The 20,018-nt window shown below is 47.7% G+C and overlaps 1 protein-coding gene across 1 annotated transcript in view; it reads right to left on the reverse strand.

Annotated features, from left to right (window-relative positions):
- The window catches only part of LOC118248132 (monocarboxylate transporter 2-like), a 31,090-nt gene extending 13,225 nt beyond the window's left edge, over positions 1-17,865 (reverse strand). Inside the window, exon 1 of the mRNA XM_035546792.1 lies at positions 17,649-17,865. Within this exon, the coding sequence (XP_035402685.1) occupies positions 17,649-17,865 (217 nt within the window). The remainder of the gene's footprint in view (positions 1-17,648) is intronic.
- Positions 17,866-20,018: the final 2,153 nt, after the last annotated feature.

The following is a 20,018-nucleotide window of genomic DNA, read 5'->3' on the forward strand; positions in this document are numbered from 1 at the left end:
GGCTCTCCCGTCCACTCCCCCCTGAAGCCAGACCATCTTGTCGTTTATTCTTTTTGAGCCACTGAACTATGATCTGGGCAGGATGGTAACACAGACGTGGCATTTAACAAGAAATATCAATCCAGACTGCCTTAAACTCCTGCAAGTATGACAGTGCTCAAAAAATAGACACCTGAATTGCTTTTCTGTTTTTCTCAGTAAGGCTTATGAATTTTTTATGAGGTGCAAAACTTCCAGTGTTGGTGCAAAACACCAAGGTGTTTTTAACAAGGGCTCTATTTAAAGCATTTTTCTCTCCCATACCTCTGACCACATCTATATACCTTATTTGTCTGGTTTGTGATTTTTTTTAACTTAACCTAATACTAACAGAAATGAATTTCCCCCTAGTCAGCAGAACCTGGCCTGGCTGAATTTCTGTTGAAATATTTCAGCGCAGGGCTCAGGCAGCCCCGCACCCCAGAGGCCTCTGTGCAACGTGCAGCTTATTCCAGATTCCACAAGGCTGACCTTCTGACCGTGTAAAGTGGCACAGAGCCACTGCAAACACCATGTTTCTGCTGCTAAGAGCAGTCGATGGCCGTGCAGATGATAAAACAGCAACTCTTTAAAGCAGCCCACGGTGTTGAGCCCCAGTGGTGGCAGGTTTGGGATCACCGCTGTCCCCAGTGCTGGGCTGCAGGCACTGCTCAGCTTCTCCCAGATTCCTGTGGTGACAGGAGCTGTCGTTGTGCAGAGACGCCAGAAGTGCCCAGATAGTTCTTAGTCTCCAAACTGCTGTGAAAACACAGATAAAGCTCCAGAGCTCGGCCGGACAGGACTGGAGCTGACTACATGGAGTCGCTGGGGACGTGAGGAGGAGCTGGGAGGAAAAGGGGAAAATCATTTATCCTAATAAAACAAGGTCTGTTATTACGCTAGTAGTAAAACAACAAGAGGAGCAGGCCTGTGATTTCCTCAGTAATAATCTCATTCCCTCAGTGGAATAACAACACTGCCATTGGCCTCATAATTCACCCAGCAGGGCACCACCCCTTGTGGCGGAGCAGCCTCCTCGTTACACAGGCAATGAAATAAGTGCCCCCGCGTTATTAACGTGCTGCCAGCACACACCAGCATCCAGGCCTGGGGGTCAGCATTAGCAATCAGCACTCACTAATGATGCACAGCCCAAGAAAGCACAGGGCACTGTCGCAAAGCAGGGGGAAAGGGATGGGAAGGGTAAAACTTGCAGCTTTTCGGGTCTTGTGCCTTGCTAGAGAAGTCCGAGGTCCAGGACACCTGGAGGGCTCGTGCTCTTACGTGTTTATCACCAGGGCCTGCTCCAGACTTCTCGAGAAGACTTGCTGGCACCTGGTAATAACACAGTCCATTACTAGTCTTGGCTTTTGGGTTCAGCTGCTTTGTTTTGGACTGGCAGTGGTGGAGGAGCACCCCCTCGCTTCCCCAGGCAGTGCAGCTGCAGACAGGACAACCACACGCACTGGGGCTGGAGGACAAACAACAGGAAACAAGTGCCCCAGGTGACAGTCCTGGTGTCACATAGCCCTCAGCCATTCCCCAAAGGGCAGTTTCCAAACACCTGTCTGCCCCTAAAATGCCCTGATGCCTTCTGTTACTATTGCTTTGCATTGCAAGTCAGCAGTTTTGAGTGAAGTTTAAGTCCAACATATGCCATAGCAGCTCCCATAGCTAACAAGTCGCTGGAAGCTGCCTCTTGCCTCCTTGTGGGCGAGGAAAACGCTCCGTACATTAAAGGGGGTGATGGCATTGCTAGTAGAGCTGGGGCAAATGCTGCAGAGCGGGGCCATTGTAGCGTGACCACTGTGAGATGAAAGAGCCAGGCATGGGCGAGCCTGGCTGGACATGTTCTCCTCGGTCATCAGGCTGGTCCGTCCCTGCTCTGCGGTGCTGGGTCTCCCAGGCATGGGCACCACAGCCAGCTGAAAAACCTGTGGGGGTAATAACCTGGGGCGCAAACCGAGCTGCAGCAGCCTCCCCTGCTAGACATGCCCTTGGAAAGTCAGGGAACCTGACCTCCCATCACACATACATGCATTTGCTACAGAAGCATCCTGATGTTAAGAAAAAAACAATAGGAAAACAAAGCAGGCAAGACCCAAGTTTCAGAGAGACAAAGCGTCCTCGTCCTTATCCAGCAATCTTATCTGATCAGTGCCTCGGCATTTCAATTTCCAGACTGCACAACTGAAGCGTACGGAGGAGCCACAGGCCAAAAGCTCCAAAACCGGGGCAGGAGCCAAGGTCCCTCATGTCACTTCATATTTAGGCAATTAAATAACTGCTCCTGCGAGGGGACAGTGTGGCAGGTGCCGAGCACACGGCTGCTTGCGCTCAGCGCCTTCCCCGGGCTGCTGGCTTGGATCTTAGCGGCCCACAGCTGCTCACCTGCAGCAGGTCCCGACTTCACGTTTTTTGAATTTTTTTCCTGATAACTTTTTTAGCTTTTGCTTTGGCAGGACCACAGTCTTTTATCCCTTCCATCTTGAAGCCCAGCTACAGATCTGTTCCCTCCAAAGCTGAAACACCTATTCCTTGAGATCAGCAGCCCTTGGTTAGCGTCCTTTACACCCTGCTCTACAGGCAAACAGCCCCTACTGGGCATGTCCTCCAGGGGCTTTGTCCACCTCCTAGAAACCCTATGCAATTTGACCAAGAGAGCATTTATACTGGAGAGCCACCCACGGGCAGAATAACTGCAGTGCTACAGGACAGGTTGGCATGAATGTCCTCACACCCCTTCCTGCAGCAGCACACACACACATACTCTCCTCACCGGGGCAAGAATCCTTCGCGTGCGTGTGTTTTACCTTTTGGAGGGGATTGTAACTTACTCCTGGGCTTAATACCTGCATGTGAAGCATCAACAACTCCCCATCCAAAATCCTTTGCTTTCTTCTTCCTCGTTCTTATTAATCTCTGTTTTTATTAAGTCTATCACATCTCTATTACTCCTGCCTGGTGACCTTGCTAGCTCCAATGAAGGGCAAAATGATAAAGCTTTGTGACCAAGTCCACGAATACAGAAATATTTCACCCGAACCTATAGCTATTATCGTTCTTAACTAGAACAGGGCTATTTAAAAAAATAAAAAATATAAGCACATACGTGGTGACCTTGCAGGGCTTGAGTGCTCTCTGAGAGCCAGGAGAAGTATATGAATCTGCAGTGCCATCTATTACAGAAATCAAATCATTCTTCACCCGGTTTCCTTAACAAAACCCATGCCGATAATGGTGCTGCTACACCAGGGAGTGCCTCGGTGTGGGAAGACGCCTTGTTTCAATGACACGGGGAGGCTCACTGACTTGGTGGGACTCCAAGAGGTGGCCACAGTAAGCAAAGGAGGCATCCAGCACCACGCTGCTGAGCTGTGCTTCTGCCAGAAGCACCTGGGCTTGGTCCCCAAGCCTGTCCACCGCAGGTAATGCTGCAGCAGGACGCCAGATAGCCATCATGGAGTCCTTCTTCCAGCCTACAAAGAAACCCAGGCTGACATGTGCATGTCCAGGCGAATCCTAGTGAAAGCCCTATTTGAATTTTTTTGTGGAACCAACACTGTAAGCACATAACTAGGGAGCGCCGATGTATAATACTTTACTGTCAATGCTGTCAATGGCACCGAGCTTTGGGCAGGACACACAGAAAACCACGTGGCTCCACCAGTCAGGGCACCTCCTGCCCATCAGGACCCTGTCTGCACCAAAACCAGCTCGCAGAGAGCTTGCACATCCCACAGGCTGGCCTCAGCTGTCACCATTTGCTGCTTCTCCTTGGAAAAACACCTCCTTTCCTTGCCTCAGTTTCCCCTGTTAATGCTGTGGTTAGCTTCAGAGCTATTTGCAAGCACTTGGGATGGGTGGAGAGAGCTGGGTGAGGTCTTCTGGAGGCAGAGCGGGTTTCAGTAGGGTTCGGTCCAGACCATGAGAGAGCGTACACAGTTTTGATTAAGTTAAGAACTGCAGAATCAAACTCATTATTAATATAGCTTTATGCCACTGCATGTTGTAAGGTCCTTTCTAAACCTGTCACTGCAATTTATCATGCCAGCAACGTAATAAAATACGGCTATAAAATTTTGGATTAAATGTTCAAGGTCAGCGGTTGACTTTCAACTTCCCAATCTTTTCCGTGCTGCTTTAGCTGATGCTCTATTAAGCAGTTACAAGCTCTGGGAGAAAGTTTCTTTGGAGAAAAGACTCAGTTACTGGGCATCTCCAGAATTAAAACTTCAGACATTTCATCCAGTTTCAAAACAATAAATAATAAATAACAAGATATATAATACCTTGTTATATATAAATGATATATAAATAAATATAAATGAAATATAAATAAATATATAAATGATATATAAATAAATAACACTGGCTGGCTTTGGGATAAGGTTTTTACTTCAGAAACGCTCTCGGTTTTGTTGTATTTGCTAAAGGTGGCTCTCTGTCTCTTTGTAAAATAGGCAGAAGGCAATTCCCTAATTTAAATAGAAATTTGGATACGTAAGAACATCAACGTGGAGATCTGGAAGGCATCACAGCAGCATATGGCGAGACCAAGGCAAAGACTCCACGGCACTCCATGCAGAACAAGAACAGGGTACAGTCCTCATGCATGTTTTTGGTTTTGTTTTTGTGTATTAAGGGACAAAACAAGTAGCACAGATTTACATCTACAAAATCTATACAAACACAGACACAAGACTCAGCTGCACAGCAATAGCATAAATAAATAAATAAATAAGGTTCTTCAAAATGAGAATAAAATGTCAGGTGTCTCCCATGCTAGCCCCAGCTACCCAAGCTTACCAGCTGAAATGACTGTTTTGGCCACAAAGAGTTATCATTAAAAAATAAAAAATAAAATTGAAAATGCAAATATTGTCCCAGGTATTAAATTATTCCCTCTGTTCTGGCCCGTGTGCCGGAAAGCAGCCTCAGTGCTCTACCAGCTGGCCACAACAAAAGGCATTTCTCCTGCCTGCTCTCCTCACCGCCTTAGAGGAGCCCGTAGCAGCTATGAGAACATCGCTGCTGTTACATTAGTAGTGTCGGTGTTTCTTATTTTTAACGTCTGGATGCTTCCCCCAGTGCTGGATAGGGTGACTAAATCTCCACCAAATTAGTGTTGCTTATCTTTCCTTTCCTGGGGGCTCCTCTGCCCACTGCTTTCCCATGGCAGTGGTTATCTCCAGGGACCCATTGGTGGCCTGGGCTGAAATGTGTCACCCCAAAGATGGGAAGGGGCAGCTCTGCGTGGCCCAGTGAGCCTTCCCTCTGCACTAGGCACTGGCTCTGCTCTGCCACCCCTCCACATGGGGCGAGCCTTCACCCCGTGCAAGAAAAGAGCGGAGACATTGCAAAACGGAAATCCTTCTTTATCAGACCGACCGAGTTTCGCCCTGGGGGATTTGGGCAGAGAACAGCAATGTTCCCTTGTGCTCCTCGCCCAGAGGTTTGCTCTCCGCAGAGAGAAACGTGCTGCAGCTCAACACGAGCACTGGGGAGAGGCACAAGTGCCCTGCCATAAAGTCCAGGCTGTTCGCTTTACTGCACACTAATCTGTTTTACTGCCTGTGTTAGAGGGCCAGGATTGCTTTCTGCAACCTCGTTCAGATTAAGAAACCGCGGGATAAGACACATGAAAACTTCTGCAATATATATTGCCAGAGCTGCGGCTGGTGTAAAACACGTTCCGTGGGGAACGGAACCAAAAGTGAAGGGCAGAAATGGTCTCGGCTCCTGATTTTCAGTCTCAGTCTGAAAAATTTGTGTTGTTCTGGTGCTACAAGCCACAGCCTCAGGTGGTCACTGTGAATCTGTGTCCATGCTGTCCCAGTCAGCCGAGCTGCTCCACTGCGGATCTGAGTGAGTTCACACGAGCGTTTTCCGAAAACGAGCTCCATTTGCACTGTTTATGAAATGCAAGCACACGCTCTGTTTACAGTAAGCAGCACCGCCTAAAAACAAGTCCCCACACCAAAAAGCATGCCAAGGAAGTGAGGGACTGCTTCCTGAGGATGTTTGCAAACAAAAGCTGTTATCAGGCAGGGCATCAGACCCTCCAAAGGCACGCTGCCAAGGCGCCGGCGGCATGGGGCAGAGGAGCCGAGCGAGCTGGCGGTGCCAGCAGAGCTGGCAGACTGCTCTGGCACACGTTGGTCTGCAGAGAGGATATTATTTGGGGGTGCTCCATCAGGGTCTCCCCCCGCCCCGCAGCAGAGCAGGGCTTCCCACAGCATCACTCCGGGTGATGGTATCCACACCGAGGGGTGGCTGCTGCAAGCTGGTTGAAATCCCGAGGTCATCACCAAGGTGCCTTCGGCCCCAGGTAACACCTACCCGAGACTTTGTGCAATTTCAGTACCAGCCACAAAATTTACAGCAGCCTCCCCACATTCACATACTTTTTGTACCAGAAATTACTCATCTCTCTTTGACTTCTAAACCATGCAGCTTCCTAGACCCTCCCCTGTAGGCAGCTGAACACACCACAGGCATGGGCTGGCTGCTGCTCCTTTTTCCCCTCCCTGACTGCCTCAGAAGCATTCCACATCACACGAAACCCAAACTGAAACCAGCTAATCAGGCTGAAATGTACCCCAGCCCTGTAAAGCAGAGCTTAAGTAATACATAAATGAGAAGCACTCTTTTTGCCTGCCTCCCACAGCAGTGTTTCTCTCTGGCCCCCGTTCCCCAGTAATTCACTTGCCATCAGCTCCTGCTCAGCCCATACAGAGCCTGACTGCTTGCTTTTTACTGCTGGCTGCTCATTTATATTGTCAGGGCTGAAGCAAAAATGTTTTTCTCTGCCTCAGCACAACCCGGGGCTTGGGCTCAGCATCCTGTCGAGGTGGCCTGGGACAGCGGCACCGACTCAAGCAGGAGATTTGCCTTTCTGAACTGCTGCTGCATTTGTAGGTTCTTGGTTGGGAACTCAAACCAGATACTGTCACAGGGACCAAGTCTTCACACTGTGATCCACCATCACAGTAGGGTCTGATTCAAGAATCGCTTCCACTTCGCAAACCTTTACAGTACAAAGCATCGTTACTTTCATTACCGACTCTCTCTAAAAAAAAACTACAGTGCATTACTGAGGAAATCAAAATTCCCTTTTTAGAAACAAAGAATATTTTCAGAATTTATTTAAGAGCCAGGACAAATATTGATGAAGTTTCCTGCAATTACGGAGCACGGTTCCTGTCTACCTGCACTTGCAGATTTAATCAAAGGCAGACCAAGCTTTTCATTGAGTCATTAGTGTGCTATCAAAATGATTTTAAAAAAGAACAAAGTTATATGCACTGCTTTACAAGTGATAAGAATGATTGACCCTGGTGATTTCATCGCTGTAATTACAACCTGCCACAACAAACCAGCAGCTGCTTCAGCTACTGCTCTACTCTGTGCTCACCCTCGGCTGTGCCCCAGACCCAGCTGTTTGACACCAGCCTGCTCTCCGGGCTGTTTTAGTGATGCCCACAGAAAGCTTCGGAGGTTATCTGACTTCTGGACAGCAAACACCCCCCCAGCCATGCTTTGCTCATGGTGCTGGAGGCAGGAGAGCGGCCAGGAGGCTGCAGAGATGGTGCCCAGGAGGCAGAAGCCCCCGAGGCAGCCCAGGGCTGGGGACAGGGCACAGCACTGGGGCATGCCATGAATTTCAGCCTCTGCTGCTGAGGATGCGGCACGCCTTTATAGAGGCTTGCGCGTGGCTCCGTGCCCATAGCATTGAAGTGGATCCCATTTTGAAAAGCGACAAAGGTGCTGCAAACCCAGCTGGAAATGTCGGGGATGTCAGCACCGAGCTGGTCACAGACAACATTTCTGAAGGTATTTGGAGTCCCCCACATGCCCAAAAGGCACAGAAAATGAAACTTTTGATAAGAACCAGGCTGGTTTGAAAATCCCAGCTGGCACCAGTTTAATCCCAAAAAACACCCCTTAGTTCATCTGCACTCTGCATATGGACACGTTTCCCTGAACGAAGTTGGAAACAGGATCAGAAGATAAACCTGCTGATAAAGCAGCTCAGAAGGACACCATCGCCTTCCCTGTACGCTGCCCTGGAGAGGAGAATTCTGACTAATTTCTGCTGTGCAGCAAATCCACCCCGGCAGCCGGGGCAGACTTACTCACCTGCGCCGTACGTGGTGGCCAGCATGATGGAGGAGACCCACGCGATCTCGCTATAGGACGTGTCAAAGAAACCCTGGATCTCTTTGAAGAAGATGGCTATGCCTTTGGGGAAGGCGTAGGCAAAGCCGATAGAAATGAAAGCACCAAAGACCACGACCCAGCCCCAGCCACCGTCCGGGGGGCCGGGGGCTGGCCCTGCATTAGCAGGGGACGGCATGGCTGGGGGACGCGAGCGGGCACCCAGCGCTCCTCAGGAAGCCCTGCAAAATAAAAGCGCAAACGGGCAGCGTCAGTGCCGGCAGCGCTGCCCCAGGCTGCGACCACAGCATTGCCCCCACGCAGCTTCGGGCTGTTGATTAATTTTTAGTGTCCCCTCTGCAGCGTCGCCATTATCGCGAAGAACATCGGTAGTGCCACTGGGGCGGAAAGCGCTGGAAACACCCCGTGGACGTGGCTATGATTAAAAACGCCGGCTCCAACCTGGTGCAGCCCCCACCCACCACCCCTGGACAACCCCCCAGGACAGCCCCAGCCACGTGTGGGTCCCCGCACCCCCACGCAGCAGCACCCACCTGTGGGATCGCGGCACTGAGCCCCTCGGGGAGGGCGATTCTGCACCGCCCCACGCGGGACAGCCCCACATGGGACCCGCCCCGCACAGCCAGCAGACCGAGCCCCCTCTGGGTTTACCTGCTTTTCCCTTTTTCTTTTTTTTTTCTCACCACCCAACAATGCCGAGCACCGGCACCCAACCAGCCCACTGGGGCTAATTAAAATATCCGCAGTCATTTAAACGGAAATTATGATTTTTTTCCTGTTTCTACCAGCCCTCTTCCCTCCCCATTACACAGCTGTGCCCTGCTGTCCCGTACCCATACCACTATGTCGCAGCAGATTTGGGCAGATGTACAGTCACCGTCTACTCTCCCTTATTCACTGTATTTTCCACTTTTTCCACTGAAGTCTTTTTGGGGAAACACTAGTACTGTTTCCTCTTGCTAGAAAGTTGCAGCCTTGCTGCCAGACTTGTGTCTTGCTCCACCTTGTCTCCTCCTGCCTCAAGTAACTGCGGGTCTCGGAGGAATTCACCCACGAGCCTCCTCGGCCCCAATTCTGTGCAAATTCAGATGGTTATGGCAGGCGAGCACCACACCCTGCCACCTTCTGCTCTGCCTTCAGCCTCGGAGAGGGAGACCTCTGTCCCCCGGTGTGTAACCACGAGGGCTGGGGTACGATTTGGGCTGATTTTGTGTGCCCGCCTTGGCTTCCCCCAAGGACAAGGGGAGATGGAGCTCACTGATCCCATGTGGTGCTCCTTCTCACTTCAGCACCACAAATTGCTAAATCCGAAATAACAAGATTTTAATAGTTATCCCTTTCAGTTCAGGTGTAAACATGCCAATCTGTAATGAAACAAGAAGGGTCTCCCCTCCTCCCTATTTCCATCCTCCCTCCAACGCTCCCCAAACAGCCCCTGGTACCAGAAATCCCATTTTTCTCGGAAGGCAATTAGGCAATAACAGAGAGGGGGAAGGAATCGGTGCCTTGCTCAGTAATTTGCCCAGTGCAGTTAATCTACAGCTTTAAAGATCTCCTTACAACACGTCTGTAAGATGTTTTATTACTACTATTTCCTTCTTCCTATAAAACTGAGTAAACTTAAAAAGAGCAGGAGACCTTGACTCACGGGTGCAGGGCCACAGCACGATGAGCTGGCGAATTCTGTCCTGTGCAGCCCGGAGCCACTTTATGAGCTGCAGGCACCCTTACAGCAAGCTTTTACAATGCAGCCCTGCAAACAGAAATTCTGCCATTGCAGGGCACGATGGAAGTCTCCCCAGTATGAAAATCCCTGTCTGCAGCTGAACAAGGCGACGGCGAAGGGGCTGGGATGGTTTTCTCCCATTTTCCTACAGAGGGCTTGGGATTCCTGGAGTTTTTCTAATCAAGTTTTAGTGGTTGGTTTCTGTCTTCTGCCAAAAATGAAAAAATGTGAGCACATATAAACAACCACACCCAAGACCGAAGAAAGGCACATCCTTAGCACTGTGCAGGGGGTGCAGTGCTGGTGGGAACCCCCTGGAGCAGAGGGATGCAGGAGCAGGTACAATGCTGCAAATAGGAGAGTTTCCTTCTGCAGAACTGTTAAATTTGGTGTAATTTAAAGAATTTCCTCTGCAGCAAACACTGGCATGGCACCCTCTGGGTAAACATTAACACAAACTGGTTGCAAAGAAAATGGGAGGAGAAAAGCAGTTGCAGCAGGAGCTATTGGGGGGACAAATGATTTCTAAAGACACCTGAAAACCATCTGCACAGGTGTTGCCGCTCTGACGAGATGCTCACAAGCAGAACACGACCATCTGAGGGCAGAGGGAGGGTTTCTTCCAAGAAAAAGCCTGACAGCAGAAATCCTGGGCTCACTAGGTCAAAAAGGACTTGCTAGCAATGTGGGGAGATGTGGGGCAGCCCCCCCCTGCGGGTAGGAGCACAGCCCCCGGGGCCAGGCTCCACTCACCCATCCATGGCAACCAGATGCTTCCTGGAGGGCAGGATTTTTAACCTGTTGGCAAGCAGCAAGAAAATTCATTAAAATTGCAAAATACCTTTTCAACAAACTCATTTCCCTATCACAACCTCCATGTAAATAAGGGACTGTGATTGTATCCCCAGCACTTAGCTCCGGAGCTTCATCAAGAAGAGGGGCAAAGCGGGAAAGGGGCTGGGGATGGGTCAGAGGCTGAACCTGCTCTTTTTTTCCTTCAAAAGTGTCCATCTTCCACTCTTTGCAAAGCTTTCCATGGCAGTCCCCATAGATACTTTACATCTGGATTTTTATAAGCAAACATCCTTCATTTATTGAAGCCTACGGCTTGATAAATAAGAATCTTTAAGACGTAAGAACACAAAAATAAAAGGACAAAAATAGAAGTGACTAGTCTTGACAGTCTGAGTGATTTCCTTTTACCAAAAATAAATAATAATAAAAAAGGAAAAAAAAAAAACAAAACCCGGCCTCCCCTGAGAATAGAAAGCATTTATTTTTATCCTCAGTGGGCCACTTTGGTATTAGGAAAGAATTTTATCTGAAGCCTTCTACACACAGCAGTTTTATTGCAGCTGAAGGTAGGAGCTACAGCTCTGTAAGCCCAACAGTGTTTTTCCTTCACTGAGTCTTTGAAAGTCAATTAAAGGCTTTACAAATTGCTTCCACATTAAGAAAAATAAAAAATAAAAATAAAAATCTGTCCCTAGCTCTGCTGCTTCACAACAGCATTGGGTAAAGTGAGCAGCTAAAGATGTAATGGCACTTCTTTCAAATGTCTGCAGTACTCATTGCCACAGCGTGGCTGTGTTTCTCAAAACATTTTTTCATTTTCTATTTTCTCATAAAATGTATCAGCAGCAAAGTCCAATCCACGGCTGAGGCTGAAATTATTTCTCAATTTATGAATGAGATTATATGCAGTTTTGTCCACAAAACCTAAGGGCCACGCTCAGTGACCCAGGATGCAATACCGGTACTTTTGCAATCTCTCTTAGGAAAGAGATAGCCCAGCCCTCTGAAAATAGGCACGTACATTTATTTTCATAATAATCTTTTTCTGAGGGATAGGTCCATACTAATATAGATTACTATTTGGGAAAAGGTTTGAATTCAGCAAAATTCTCTGCTCTGGGCCCCAGCCAAATGCAGTGACAAAATTCAAGCCTGGGGACTGACGAATGCTTCCCTCCCAGGTAAGCACAGACTGACTGGCCTCTGCTCACCACTGAGTGCAGCTGGGCTGACACAACACATTCCTCAGAGTTCAGCCACCAGACCTCCAGCATTCAGGGATTTACTGCTAATATTGTCATGCTCAAGGTATTAATTAAAGGGAACCTCGCTCTGCCCAGCGGTTCCCAGGTAAGGATGCAGCAGCACCGCGGCCAGTCCCCATCCCTTGACAATGGCTACTTTGAGGACACTTTTGATTCCCAGGCAGCCTCTCTGCGCTGGTGTAAGATCTTTGGCTGGCTGTGGGCACAGTCCCCAGCCCCACACGTCCCTGCACCCAGCAGTGGGGTGACACCATGTGGGGATGAGGGATTTCTGTGCTGCTGGAGGCTGTCGAGGTGGCTGGCTTAGCCTCGCGCCTCTGATTTGCACCCAGTGGTGTTTTACAAGGGGGCCAAGGAAGGTCAAAACGGAAAGTTATGAAACATCAAACTTGTTTTTTTTTTGCTAAGCTGTGGTATTAATAGCACTGCAGAGGCCAGGTGGGCAGAGGAATTCAAACACCAGTGAAACCCTTGAATGGCTCCAGCTCTGCATCGCGCCATCCAGCCGGCCAGGTACGTGAAGCACCGCTGCTGAAAGCGCGGGTTTCCCTGAGACCAAAACACAAAGCCAGCAGTGGTGCCACTTCTTCTGCTTTTCCCCTGTTGCAGGGGTTTAATCAGTAGCCCAAACAGGAACAGTTGTGTTGGTAAGAAGATGGCTACAATTAATTTAAATCTAATAATTGGAATGTTTTCACTTGGGAATTAAAGCAAATTATTCCTTTGCTATTGCATCTTCATCTCATTTACATCTTAATCCCAGTAGGGCTTTGCTTTGTTATATTTGGAAAATGACTGCATAGGAAGGGAAAAACAACAGAGCTGAAAGACCCAAAGACACACAGAGAGTTCAGCTATTAACTTGAATGGCAGATGTCTGGCTACGCCAAGCCCTGACTGGCCAAAAATTAGCACAGATACCGTGTTTTTCTCAAACATCACTAAAAGCCAAGCGAGTGGCATTTCAAATTGTGCACACAGACACAGGCAAACAAACAGCTGGGGTGGAAGGTCGTGTTGGAGGTACAATTACACTTTACCCGGAGCAGCACGTCACTCTCATTTGTACTGAAAGCAGGGGATTCACCGAAGGACACGGTGTGCAGCGGGATCCTCTGTGCTCCCACCCGCAGCTCTCCAGTCCTGGGCTCAAGCTTTGTCTTCCTCTCTGAAAGGTTTCATCACAGGCTAACGAGTTCATACCTCTTTGCTCAAGTTAAACATGTAGTGAAAAAAGGCCTTTTGGTGTTGGCAAAGTAAAATTAGTACTATATCCCGTCTTACTCCAGTTTGCCTTACCCACTTTGCCTACTTGGTCTTATTTTGAAGTGAAAGCACACAAAGCATCCTGGAGCTTCTGATGGAAATATTCTTGTGAGAGTTTCCTTATTCATTTCAATGAAAAAGAACCAGGTGGAGAAGACCTGCAGCAGTTCAGACTGTCAAAACCCCAGTGCACTGTGGCTGCAGGGTTCAAAGATTTCCAGCCCCTCCACAAGCAGCTTCTCCAAGGCATGGCCCTAAGTATCTGTGGCACAGCAGGGGCCAGAAGACCACCACTGCTTCCAGCCCACCTCCAAGGCTGTCTTGTCACAAATAAACACTCGGGTCTTTAGCAATAGGACAGAAGGGCAAGTAACACTTCAACAAAGTGGAGAGCTTTAGATCCCATTAAACTCTCCTGATGTTTGGGAGATGAGAGATTTTACAGGGGCACCAAGAAAAGCAATTCCCTCTTGGAAACAGCAGAAAGCTGGCACTGTGTGGTGCTGTCTGAATCTGAATTGAGGGCCAGGACCTCCTCAGCCAGAGCACAGGGGGACATCAAACCGGTCTGCAGGTAGTCTCTGGGACACCATTGTTTGAAGGTCGTAGTACTATGAGCCATTACATAACAAAGGTATTTTCCCCCCAGAGTTAACCCTCCCTCACCCAAGTATTCAAGGCCTTAGAGTCAGTTAAACCTGCAGAAAAACTGTCCCAAAGAGGCAGCTGGAACTTTTTGTTTTGTTTTTTTTTTTGTTCCAGCAGAGAAAATTGTCATGATGAGTGACTGCAACTGCTTGAGGGTTCCTGCTCTTCCATTGATCCCCCCAGAAGCCTCCCTCTGGGACTTCAGCGCCCTGAGAGCAGCAACCCCTTGGCTACACAGAAGTAGGGCACTTTTGACTTGCTTCAAGGACAAGGACGCAGCCAGCAGAAGCCAGGCTTGCTGTGACCACACAGCTCTCATCACCTCTGAGGCTGATAAACTCTGCGAGGGAGCAGGGGGAAGCAGGACTGCAGGGTAACTCCTGCGGCCACGCTGCACGTAACCAGCTCCTCTGCACGGGACGGAGAACACCCAGCCTGCTCCTGCTACAATTCAGTCGAATACTTTGGTATGGAAACATGAAACAGAATCAAGGGAAAGGATTATTCATGCACCAGGTAGTGTGGGCAGCTGTGTACAATGTCTCTGTAATGCGGATCAGTCCTCTGTGCCCTTAGCACAGGGTGACGCAACACGCAGTATTTCTGTAGGTAAACTCAGCCGCACTCCTGAGCCTGCATTTCCCCTGTTTCTTTGCCCTTCTGGCTGACCGTTGTCCAGCAGATCAAGCACGATGCTTTAGTATTAACTTTCAAGGTCTTACACAGATTGTTCTCTAGGAGCTTGTTGAACTTTTGACACTGTACGTCCATTCTGCCCTATGAGATCAAAGAGAGGAGATTTTTGGTCCAAGCACAGTGTTTGCTCAAGCCTGCTGTAATCCCAGCTTTGCAGACCGACCTTCCCAAGAGCCCCCCAGTTGCCACAGGCACGACCCCTCGTGAGGCAGGCTTCAGAGATGCACTCATTACTTGGGTCATGTTTATAGGACACTCCATCACTTAACAGTCCCAGAGACCTTTGGGAAACCAAGTGTTTACAGACACACAATTCATTTCTAAAATTTCATTCACTTCTCAGCCTCCTTTCCTAAATATCATGCTTGGGGCTGAAATTTTCCAGGCTTCTAGCATTATGGATTAGCAGATCAAAATTTGCAGCTGAAAGGTGAAATCCTGGCTCCACTAAAGGTGATGGCAAAGTGCCTGTGGACTTCAGTGCAGCCAAAATTTCACCCAGAAGCAATATCCAACATTTCTGAAGCTTTTGTTTTGTTTTGTTTTGTTTAATTTCTCTAGTGCTAAGAAACTTACACTCCCCTACAGTAGTACTTTGTATATAGTTGGCTGTGGCATTTCTGAACATTGTAAAACTAAAGTTGGGGTTTGAAGGCATAATTCCCCCTGAAGGCATCCCCTGGATACCCTCAACCTCCCTGGCAAGTCTTGCTGGTGCTTTCCTCCTCAAACAAGGCACGCAGCTTTGCCGGTTGCTGCAGGATCACTCTATATTTATGCTGGTGTGTGAAAGGAAGATCAAATTGAGTATTCAATTACTTATTCATTCAAAGATATTTATTTTCTGAGATGAAACTACTAAATCTGTTATTATTACCATTCCCTCCTCTATGATAATTAAGCATGATGCTGCTGTCAGATCTATGGAGATGTCAGCACCACTTACAGGAAACAACTTCTGAAAGATGAGAACATGATGAGAAAATGCTTAGAATTATTAATCATTTGCAAGAACAGAGTAGATAATTGATCTTCCTTAATTCTAGAAAAGTCTATAATCTTTATACAGACATTCGTCATGAGACTTTCTTTTTTTTTTCCCAAAGATACATTATTTTCGTAGTTCATTTTTAAAACCCAGATGCTACAGTGATTTTAAAACTGAGAGAAGCTCAGAGCAACAGCTACTGCACCACGGGACAGAGCCCCAGTAAGAAAAGGTGCCCTTATGGCAGTTAGCATGGGTACAGTGCCTGCGAAAAGGCCAGGAGAGGTAGTGTAGGAAACCAGTCCTACCAGTAGTGAGTTCTTAACCTAAAGGCTGTGTGATGGTAAAGGTAATGCTGAAAAGGAGAAGTCATCTTGATTCTGCCAGCCAGGACAGCATCTTGTATTTCCTCGCTAATGCTGACATCCCCCTGTTGTTACATCTGACACCTGGAAACATCAGGCACTTGCACATGTGGCTGCAGCTTATAGTGATAGCTCTGCAGCAACAGGGTGTCAAAAGTGTCAGTATTTGAAGACCAATGACGAAAACCTCAAGTTTTACGCTGTAGTGGCTGCTTCCCCCATCAAGATCACTCACACCAGTCTCCATGCTCAATTCTCCCCTCCATCTTCATCAGGTTGTTGAAGATAGCTCAGAGAATGTGGGAAGGTAGGGGGAGAGGGGGAGGGGGGGGGGTAAGCCAGAAATGTCAGTTGGTCTGAGACATCCCTAAAGGTGCTCAGTTTCAGACATCTAGATCTCAGAGGGCACCGAGCAGCCATCCCAAGGAAATCAGGCCCGTAGCAGCCATGCGCAGCCTGAATCCCCAACATGAACCTTTCCAGCCTTTTGCTCGGCCTTTCATTTTGCTCTCCTGACATGAAACCACAACAGCCACAGTGGTTACAGAATATACACTCATTGTTTCAAAGGGAAATACGTGCTCATTAGACCTGCTGATTTAATAGCCCTGGAAGTGAACTTCCATCCTTCTGAGACTGTAGGCCCAAGGCCCCAGCGAAGCCTTCTCACTGTCTCTGAGGCCATTTCACACAGCAGCTTTTTTATCACCATGAAGAGCTCTTTCCTGAAGTACTGAGGTGCTGGGTGTGAGCTGGTGTGGCTCTTGGTGTTAATCCTTTTACATTTCACCCTTGCAACACAAGCTAAGAACCAAGGCTCTGCTAATGGCCAAGCAGTAACTCCTGACAGCTGCACCTCACAAAGCGCCAGCAACCTAAAACCAAGACAGTAATCTACTAATCATTAATTGCAAGATACACACCAGCTGCTTAGATCAAAGTGGCAGGATAATACCTGGCATCAGTATCTGAGGCAAGCATCCCTCTGAGCGCATCCATTCAGTGATTTCATTACAAGGACAAGCAATACCTTCCTGGGAGCTCTGCACAACAGCGATGTTTGCAGCCAAGGGACAAGCACTCAGTGAACGTTTTAACCTGAAGTGACCAGGGGACACATTTGTCCTTTCAGAGAGATTCTCCATGCAGAAATCTAAAACTTCATCCCTTAAAAATTTACAGCAAAAATTTGGCAACAGAATTAGGTAATATTTAAAGACACGTTTACATACTAACTCAACATCTACATGCATGTATGCTATGCCTGTTCACCAGCTGAGTTTTAGGTTTCAAGCTTCCAATATCATCCCTACAATCAAGAGTGCCAGAAACATATTTTTTATTTCAAAAAGAAAGCCAAGAAGAGGAGCAGGACAAAAGCTGTAATACTGAATATGCTGAAATAACTGTCCAGGTTTAAAATAATTCCCCTGTGGCCAAGCTCCAAGCCAAACACAGCAAGATTCCTGATGAAATAACAAGAACTGATGACATCGTATATGTTATCAATAAAATATCCAGCAGTGCTGGTTTTCTGTGTTTTGCCAATGCACAACATAAGAAAACAGAAAGCCAGTTTTGGGGTTTTGGGATCTTTCCAAGAACTTTCTCAAAGAAATATGTTCACCCCCCCCCCCTCTTTTGGTGTAGAGCTCTGACCTCCTCTGATACAAAGAAAGATGAGGTCTTGCTTCACTTACCTCCTCCGTAGGTGGTAGCACACATGATGGAAGTTATCCAGGCAATCTGGCTGTAGGAGATGCTGTAAACAGCCTGAAGCTCTTTAAAGTAGATTGTGAAAGCTTTAGGAAAGGTGTATGCAAACCCAACCGAGATGGAGGCCCCAAACACCACTGCCCAGCCCCATCCACCATCGGGGGGGATGTAGCCCAGGTCCGAAGGGACTGGAGGAGACATCGTCAATCCAGACCTCAGAGCACAAACCACTTCCCAGTGTCCTGCAGAGCAAAATATGTGTGTGTTTTACAGAATGTGCATATCGTACATCCAGGCATCATTTTATTTAATAGTACAATTATTTAGAAGTAGAGAGAAACACTCACTCTTGAAGCCTTTATATCTTGCTGGCTATTACAAGTTTTACTGTGCAAATCAAACACAAGAAAAATCATCCTTCCCTCTTCAATAACCCTGCCCAGCCCTTCCACCTGTATTTTAAATACATGCCCTCAAAAGACTCCCACAGCTTCTGTGCTGAGGGACAGGCCCATTTCGAAGCGAAGCGAACGCCTGCCCCCCGCCTGGACAGCAGCTCGGTGTCTCACCTTAGGGCTGGCTCCTGGAGGTTGGTCCTCACTCCGTCGGTCAGCCCGTCCCTTGGAGAGAGGGAGATGCCACACTCATGCCGTTTTCAGGGTAAACACTCCATTGCTCGTTTTTCAGATGTGGGTGGAAAACTTCGATTTCAGCTTACCCCTGCTTAAAAGAATAAATCCCATAATGTGAGCAGCAGGCGATTGGCCCCACAGTGCAGCCAGCTCCCCTGTCCTGTACCGGGATGGAGCTCTCTCGGCCGCTTGCTTTCCCCAAGCCAACAAGCAAACTGCGAGCAACTGCTTGCAAAGCAGTTGAAGTTCCTTCCTACGTAGGGGCAGCAATTCCACTCGTGCCTGGCTCCTGCCAGGTTAGCAGATTACGCTCAGGAGCAACACGGATCAAAGACGGCTTTCACTCATTTGCATTCTTCCCATATTCCCTAGCCGCTAAAAACAATAATTTAAAAAAAAAAAGTGTTTTTTTGTTTGTTTTTTGTTTTTTTTAAAAAAAACTATATGCATCTCAGGAGTTAATCCACAAATCTCTTGTCAAGGCCCAAGACATCAAACCAGAGGGGAGAGGAGCAGCTCCCATAGCAAAGGTTGCTGGGGGGCGCAGCTGCATCTTTGTGGACAAAAAGGTGGATTTTTGTCCTCAGAGGAAAGGCCTTTATCTACTGCAAACTCAGAAGCAGGAGAAGCTGGTAGGAAAGGGCATCATCAGAGCTAATGGGAAGAGTGGACACAGGTATCAGCTGGACACATTCTGCTGAACCTCAGAGGTAGCAGTCAGCTCACTGGGAAGACAGGCACATTTGTTTATCTTGGAAAAAAAAATACTCAGGGAAGGTCCCATGTAATTTTCATCTATCTGAGAGTCCTTCGCTTCTTGAGAAGTTTGGATTCAAACTGTAAGTAGGAGCACCCAATTGGAACAGTAAGGAAAAAGACTATTATTTTAAGCTGATGATATGTCTACAGACAAACTCCTGAATTCATGCCTTCTTTCCTTTGCTTTTACAGCTGTCAGGCCATAACACTACTATGGGGGCTTCATGCTGCAGGCTTCGTGCTCCCCCTATGCCTGGACAACCAGTGCACATACAATAGGCAGACACGTTTCTCCTCGTCTGCCTCAGTTGTATGCTGGGGAACCCCCAGATCGTGACTTGAACACACAGCATTAACAGAAGCAGCTGAAAGCCAGTTCAACCATGATGTATAAATACAATGAAATCTGGTTCGTAAACTCTCAGCTTGCCCTAAATGTTTATTTTCTACTCCTCTCATAAAAAATATTGTCCCAGAGCCTCCCTCTTGTCCTTGTTACTAACTCACTAACCCAGGTTTATCCACCCTACACTGCTGGTCATTCCTGTTGCAACTAAAGGTCATGGAAAGAAAAGCTGCCCTGGACAAGGAGAATACCTCATTGCTTTTGGATGAGATTTCCAGATATTACAGGAAATACAGGGATATGTTTAGGAAACCCTTTGCAAAACATTCTTCATGGGACATCCACTGAAAATTTTCATTCACCTCAAAGATAACTGTTGTTTGTTTTTTTTCCATCATAACCTTTCTTTACTTTTTTTTTAATCAGGCTGAGACTGTTCAGCACCACTTACATTTGATCTAAGAGCATTTATTAAGGTCAGACTAGATGATCTTAGAGGTCTTTTCCAATCTGAATGATTCTATGATTATTATTTATTTAAGTCCATGCTCAGTATTGCAAAAGCATCACTGCTGAGAGGTTACGCTGGAGAGGGATGACCACACGTCAGTCCTGTC

The sequence above is a fragment of the Cygnus atratus genome, chromosome 10, assembly GCF_013377495.2.
Source record: "Cygnus atratus isolate AKBS03 ecotype Queensland, Australia chromosome 10, CAtr_DNAZoo_HiC_assembly, whole genome shotgun sequence".
Taxonomy (NCBI): Eukaryota; Metazoa; Chordata; class Aves; order Anseriformes; family Anatidae; genus Cygnus; species Cygnus atratus.